This window comes from Hyalella azteca, unplaced genomic scaffold (assembly GCF_000764305.2).
Source record: "Hyalella azteca isolate HAZT.00-mixed unplaced genomic scaffold, Hazt_2.0.2 contig3862, whole genome shotgun sequence".
Classification (NCBI taxonomy): Eukaryota; Metazoa; Arthropoda; class Malacostraca; order Amphipoda; family Hyalellidae; genus Hyalella; species Hyalella azteca.
In genome coordinates this window covers 18298-26122 of record NW_025934095.1, presented here as the reverse complement: position 1 = coordinate 26122, position 7825 = coordinate 18298, and the positions used below count along the sequence as shown (strand labels likewise).

General features: G+C 38.2%; 1 protein-coding gene across 1 annotated transcript; it reads left to right on the top strand.

The window, feature by feature from the left end:
• Positions 1-597: 597 nt before the first annotated feature.
• On the top strand, positions 598-7615 carry LOC108671107. The gene is made up of 6 exons (XM_047879807.1): positions 598-612; positions 812-889; positions 1312-1450; positions 2490-2637; positions 6106-6254; positions 6499-7615. The coding sequence occupies exons 1-6, from the start codon at positions 598-600 to the stop codon at positions 7110-7112; spliced, it is 1143 nt and encodes a 380-aa protein (XP_047735763.1). The 3' UTR covers positions 7113-7615.
• Positions 7616-7825: the final 210 nt, after the last annotated feature.

Sequence of the window (7825 nt, the reverse complement as noted above, 5' to 3'; positions counted from 1 at the left end):
GCGGGAGCACCTCATTAATGAATGCATAGACTTATAAGGTAATGAAGCGATATGATGAATTTTACTAGACACCATTAATTAAGAAAGAACACATGAATATTTGCGGAGAATAGTTAGGTAGAACGGTAATGAAATAATATTCACAACAGGTCATTAATTGAGAAATAGACTCAAGTATAGTAAGTCATAAGAAAATAGAAATACTTTTTAGGCGGAAGAGTGGGTTAATGTGATTTACAATGCGTCGTCATTTGAGGAGCCTGACTTCATTAATGAAAACATTGACTAGATAAGAAGTGAGGAGAAGTGAACAATGTACGAGGCGTCAACAATAGAAGAAATCACCTCCAAATTGAAGTCACGAACTTTCATAAACGCCAATTTATGCAATGATCTAGAAGTTGATGAGTGATAGTTTCAGTCTCCCTCGCAGCAGGCGACTGGAAGGAAGAAACGGACTGGGAGCACAGCAGATGGGCGACCGCCGCACAGTTCCCGGGGTCACGCGGTCCGGAGTTCTTGCCTGACCTCAGCACCAACGTGACCGTGACGCTCAGGGGCCGTGCCGTCCTGCCGTGCAGGGTTGCTAATAGGGCAATGATCATCAGTGAAGTTTTCATGTCAGCCTAATAAAACAATAAACTGAAGAAATTTGCAAATACTTTTTCTCATAGTTGCCATCTTTTTATATTTGGAGCACTATTTTCTACTTCAGATAAATAATGAAAAATTATATGATATTCTTTTCTCTCGCTGTTCTAATCGCCTTATAATCTCAATGTGGTGCTCATAAATTTTTTTTTCATCCCAGGTTTCATGGATTCGTCAAAACGATCTTCAGGTTCTCACCACTAATGCCATCACGTTCACCACCGACAAACGGTTCTCCGTAAGTTGGAACAGTAGTAACGACAAACAATATTTCTCATTGCCGACATCTTTATCGTAGAATTCCGTTACAAATGTGGTTCGAAAATCTGGAAACAAGTCAACACGGTGTAACGCAGAGCAGTTATTAATTTTTAATTTAAATATCTATGCAGCAGCCTCAGGTCTTTATTGTTTAAATTTTTAGTAAATGAATTTTTAGTAAATGCCTGAGGCCTTTAATATCTCAATTTTTAATAATCCATCCATAAGGGAAAATTTCTTATTGCCAAGCTAGGCCAAACTTTTGCTTCGGAAACTTGGAATAGAACTCCACTTTAGTCTCGTAAACGCTGGGCTCCGTAAACCCATACAACTTTTCACAAAGTTACATGAATTGCCCGGGCAAAAGTTAGCTCAGCTTTTTCTGCACACGCCGGTCAGGTGGAAGGCTACAATAAAGGTGCAGCCGCCGTATGGGATCTTCACTTGAGTGACGTCACACAAGCGGACGAAGGAGTCTACCAGTGTCAGGTCAACACCAGGTCCAAGATATTCCACCCTGTCAGGCTTCACGTCGTCGGTGAGTATTTTGTGAAAATGTTTTCATCCCTCGCCTTATTTTCGTTTGCTCTATTTTAATTTCCCCATTAAGCTATTCCTCCGTTTCAGGCTTCACGTTGTTGGTGAGAATATTGTGAACGCGTTTTCATCATTCGCTTTGTTTTTATTTCTTCTGTAGTAATTACTCCACTAAGGTATTCCACCCTGCAAGGCTAAACTTCGTTGTTGAGAATTGTGTGAAAGTGTTTTCCTCCTCTCCCTTGTTTCCATTTGTTCTATAGTTATTCTAGAAACCATATGTGGAAGGAAATTTGATTAAACTCTGTAAAAATTAGCATGAGTGGTCGATGCTATAACTGAAATCAGTAATGTATCATTTTTCCAAATGCTTCGGTGCATTTTATTTCATTTTAAAGATCTTGCGGAAGCATAATAGCTCATTAATTTTCAAACTGGTAGTAAGGGATAAAATTTTTCAGTAAGATCGTGTAAAATGCCAGTAGGAGATTAACTTAATCCTATACACACCAATTCAAAATTCTCGACTAAAATTCTAAGCCTAAAGCCGATTCAATACAATAAATTGTACACGTTGGCAAATGCTCACTTTCCGAAGTTTTTTTTGTGAATTTGGAAGCCGAGGTACAATATACATGTACCTCATTTCAAGCATCTCTTTTAGTTTGCCTCTATGGCGTTAACGTTTTTTTTATGAGCAACTTAATCTGTTATCTGACCTTGGCGACTTCACACTCATTACAGAACGTGCACTCAATTCAATTAATTTTAATTACAATTGAATCCTTTTCTTTTGAAGCTTGCGGGCATCATATCTATATATTTAACGCGTATTCATACATTTGGCAATTTGCGAGTACATCCGTAGAAAATGGCATGGAGAATAATCATGTGTTAAATTGTCTTTATTGCACCCATTCCATTGGCACTGAAGATACTCATTCATAAAATCTCCAGCATCTCACACACTAACTTATAACGAAGAAGAAATTTCGTGCAATTCGTTCTTATTTTCTTGGTATGAACTCTGGTGGTGCCAGAGGGTCGGGCCCACATAGCGGGCCCACAAGAAGTCTACCTTCACGCGTGGTCTCGCCTGCTGCTCACCTGCTGGCTGCTGGCGCCGCCCCATCCTCCTCCACTTGTATGGACGCACAACTCCACGGTCCTCAACGACACCACAGCGAGGTGAGGCTTCAGTTTAACCCCGGCGAGAATATAAATATAAAAAAATGATTCTTTGAATGTCCTCAACGACACCACAGCGAGGCGAGGCTTCAGTTTACACCTGGCGAGAATATAAACATAAAAAGTTGATTCTTTGAATGTCCTCAACGACACCACAACGAGGCGAGGCTTTAGTTTAACCCTTTCGCCGGCGAGAATAGCAATATGCAAAAAATTTGAATCTTTGAAGCCAATACAAGAATGTTTGGCCAATTCGAAGATATATTTACCCATTTTTTAGCTGTTTCAAAGTGAAAGAGAGTATCGTGGTTGAACAAATTATTACATACAATAACAAAACTATAATATATTGATAATATTTAAATGTAGGTACGAAAAGGTATTCGGGAAATACTCTAACTTTTACTTGATTCGATTTCAACAAGTTATTACTTTTAGTTGATTAGATATTGCTACTTCCATTTTTAATAGTGCCTATGTACGATACATGACACCACAGTATATATAGTATTTTGTCATCAGGGATGCCGAAGTACCCGTTTTATAACACCACCGTATGGTTAGGCTACATCCCTGTTGAGACTATTCTCATTTCATAGAATTATGGTATTCTGGTTTGACACACACCTGTGGTACCAGTGTCCTCTTTTATCACACCGTACTCAATAAATACTAAAGTGAAAACTATTTATATTCCAACATCTCAGTGTTGGAATATAAAGGAGGATGTCATATAAGGTTAGCTACTATAAAGCAGCAGCATATGCATCACAGTGAGTTATGGCAATGAGGCTTTGGTTTTTGCCACGACGCTGCATCACTGTGAAGCCGGATCCCCGTTGCTTGTGCTCTCAGTTCACCACTTAAGATCCCATGTTATCCCAATTGATATCTTAATAAACAATTAATAATAAAATAATATAATAAAAAAAATGTTAATAAAAAAAATTTTTTTAATCTATGGAATGAAATTTCAGCTTGACCAAGAGAACGATCATCCAACATCAGTTGACCATTCCTAAATAGATTGTTACACAATCGCCACAATCTGTATCGGTCATGCGATCAGGCCGCCTGCCAATCCTCAATGGAAGCCTAAAAGCTTCCAGCATTGCAGCGCCAGCACTCGCGGCAAGTAAGCGAGCACACAAACTTCCGGAAAATGGAGGAGTTACGACGTCAGAGTCTAAAACTACCCGAAAAATATGATGGCAATTTTTGGCAAAAGAACTGGTTCTGTCTTTGATTATATGGATGATAGGGCTTCTACTGTCTGAATATTTGTTTGTTATATGCATGGAACTAACCCATGTTATCCCAATTAAATACTATACTATATATAAATGGTAATATATATTATTGATATGTATGGTTATTGTGCCACCCGTTCCTTAACAGTTCCCGAAAACCGTGTCGTTGAATTGTTCGATCAAAACGTTGCTCATACTTTCGACAATAGCGCGACATTTTTGGCATATTGTGTGACAAAATGTCGCACAACTACTGTCTCGGAATTTACCAATTTCGCAGAATCTACCTATGATTAGTATTTGCAAATAGTGCGACACAAAAAAAATATGAACGTTATTATGCGACATGCTAATTAACGAAAATCTCGTTAGGTTAGGGTTAGAATTAGGGTTAGAGGTGTGAAAAATTATTTTTAGACACTTTTTTACTATTTTACTAAGGTTAGGTTAAGCCAGGAAAAGTTCTTTTACCTTAAATAATTAACTGAAAAACGTCAACTAATAAGCGTCACGTTCGTAAGCATTGCGCTTATTAACAACTCCACCGAATAATGCTTCCGAATTCAAGTCCAGGTCCTGCACAGAATGGACAATTTCCGCGACTGAGGAGTTAACAAAGTGGAACAATTCTATTCAAGCTCTCCCGCCCACGTATACCACATTCCAATGCCGAAAGGGAACACATTTACTTAAATTCGACTCAGGTCGCGCATCATTTGCGATTTTCACAAAATGATTTCGACTATAAAGTAATAGAAAGTTTGCAAAAATCATGTTTGCTCAACGTTCATTAAATTTTACCTAAATAAATTTTGCAACTGAAAAATCTCAAGTCAAGTCAAGTAAAAAGTGGAAAATTTTAATACTTTTTTTCATCAACCAAATAAATTTTGAAGACGCGTATGCATAGTGCTCATTATGTGATCGCTATCATGAACCGAATGAATGTATTAATAAAAGCAGCGAGTTTTTCGGGCTTGAACGACAGTGAAAATATACTGAAAGTGCAAGGCAATCTCTTGAGGTACGGAGAAATGATAATTATCGTTCATATTTCACGCTACCTGATGACTTCGCGATGCGGAGAAGTAAAGGAAGTTTTTTACTGACCATGATCTAGACTTTTCTAAGTTAATTCCTCAGAAAACGCGAGTCCTTCATAGCAGCTTGAACTTCAAGATCATATAGTGATATGAAGACAGATGATACGAAATTGAACATCGCACTTCAGGCTTCTAATAAACATTCCTACAATGTTTGACCGGCACAGCCAGCAACCTCTCAAGAATGCGAGCGACGTTCAGATGCTGCCATTCGTTTCCGTTTCACCTGACCAGTCAAGTGAAAAATTCATCTCAAAGAATTATGGGTGGCTCTTCGTAATACGCGCTTGAATTATTATGAGAGGTTTTGCGCCAGCCTAGCATTTGGGAGTTTACGTAAATTATGATAAAGTTTACGTAAACGCAAGGCCAGGCTCCTTTGGAATATGAAAACTTTACAGAAAAACAATTATTTTCAGCCTTGAGGTTAATATTGGACACGCGCAAGAACTGTACGTACGTTCAGGCTCATACGATTAGAATGTCAGTCATCGTCGTAATGCATACAACTAAATATTATTGGTTTTGCTGCCTGTTTCTCCAAACCAAATTTCATTCCGGAGAATGTACATGGAAGTAATTTAGTATTAACAGTAATTTACACTGATATCAGTCAAAACTTGTTCAGGTTATGAATGCGAAGATTGCATAGTAGAAAACATATGTTTTAATTTAGAAAAGAAGTTATGAATATTTCATACATAATATTCATACTAAAACGCTCTTTATTATTTTGTTACTTATTCTGTACATGAGGGAACATGATTTACGTGGGGGCATTCATTTCACTCGCCAACTAAAAATATATGACGAATGGCTGTCTTCCACCAGCAACAATGAGTTCACCGGCGTGTTACTGATATCATAATGTTGGCTCCGATGATCGTTTCAGCAAATCGAAATTAATTTAACAGTTTCGTTGTCGCATATAAATCGTCTAAGTATAATATAAAAATACCCGACTGGAATGTTTCTGCAGAAATACCACTCTCACTGACACATGATATAAATTTATTATGATTGCTGCTGAATATCTTTCTTCTGGGATTATTTCGGCAAGACGTACAATAGTCCGTTAAAAAGCAACGAATATAATTACATTTTTTACCATTCAGAGGTGGTTTAAGTCTCTTCATGAGCCATGAAGGCGCCAGAGCCAGCACTCGGCTGTCCCTGCAGCGCGTCGATGCCAGGGACGCTGGAAACTACACGTGTCATCCACGCGACCTGCCAGCTGCTTCTGTCACCGTCTATGTCTTGCATGGTTAGAAATTATTATAAAGTTATGTACACGTTTTTACTAATTGTGTTTCTAAATGGTCCAGTTGTATTTATCTACGTAAAGCTTGGAGAAACGTATTTGAGGTTTATCTGCAGGCGAGTTGAATCACTTTGTAATTAAGTGTCAATTTGCTAGTCCGCCTATTCTACTGCACTTAATTACTTTATATTTGAGTAGAAGAGCAGCGGAGTTGCACTCATGTCTTTGTACACTTCACGGCCCACAGAGAAGGAGCCCGCCGCAATGCATTACGACGCGAGCACCAGCCTTCACCAGACCAGTGCGCCTGTATTGCTTCTACTGCTGCTCACCGCTCCTCTTGTCAGCATGCAGCTCTCCTTCGTATACAAATTCTTGTCAGCAACGCTCCAGTTGAAACATTTTCTTTTACCCAAAATTGTGAACGTTGCAATGATCGCAGTCTCATTTCTTCGTTTTATTGCGACATCAATGCGATCTTGTTCCACCCGCGAACGCAAGCCGCCAGTTAATGTAAAATACAGCTCTTGGGTTGGCAGTACCCTAACATGTTCTTGTCAGTTTCGGCTTTTGGCAATATTGAAGGGCAGGTGGACTCGGAATACAAATACTCCTAGCACACGGGAGCTTAATTGGAGCGCCGTGCCCCCGAGAAACATTCAAGTGGAAGCCATTTTAATTCTTGATCGCTACCGACCGCGGCCACCCGACGGCCGTCAATTGCCGGGAGCCTCAAATGCAACTCGGAGATGTGCAGCAAAACTCAGGCACCTGAGCTCGAAACGTAATTTAAACTTTGGACTGCAATTGCGAATTGTCGAGGAAGCTCCAGGACCTATTTTCATTGTGATTACAATATAAAACTATTATTTAAACTGTACATGTATTATATAATTACAGGGTTCATATGAAAAGTCCTGCATCAAGTATTAAAGTGTCTCGCAAATAGTGTTGTAATTATTTTAAGAAGTAATTTACTGTACTAAACCACCGAATTGTTAGCATATTTTTGCAAGTTACGTGTTCACGTATTTGTGTTAAGGTTTTAAAATGCTCTTTATCAAGTGCAGCAGCTGAACGATCGGGAATCGTTCTTTCGCAATTTTCCAGTAATAGGGTATAAATTTTTCTTGTTTATTTCGACGACAAGAATAGGTCTAAAGTTCAATAAAATCATTAACAGATAGAGGATGGTTTGACTTTGTGAAGAATTAATAATGGTTTGTATCCGTAAAACATGGGTTTTCTGTTAACACTTCTTGTCAAAACAATTTTTGGCATATAATGGGTTTTTAAATTTTTTTCTGATCGTTTGTTTAAGTATTCCAAACACTACGTCAAAGTATAAATAAAATAATTATTGTGTCAAATTATTTTGTATATCCTGCTCATGCATTAGTTAACTAAAATTACGAATGAAAATTTTTGAATTAAATTATAATTTTTAAGTTTCAAAATGGTACAAACCTCGTAATTATCCGTATTTCTGGCAATGAAAAGACAAAATTATAAAAATTAAACTCTTATTACCCTGAAATAGGCAACAACTTTGAGCGAACAATTTCAGGGTTAGA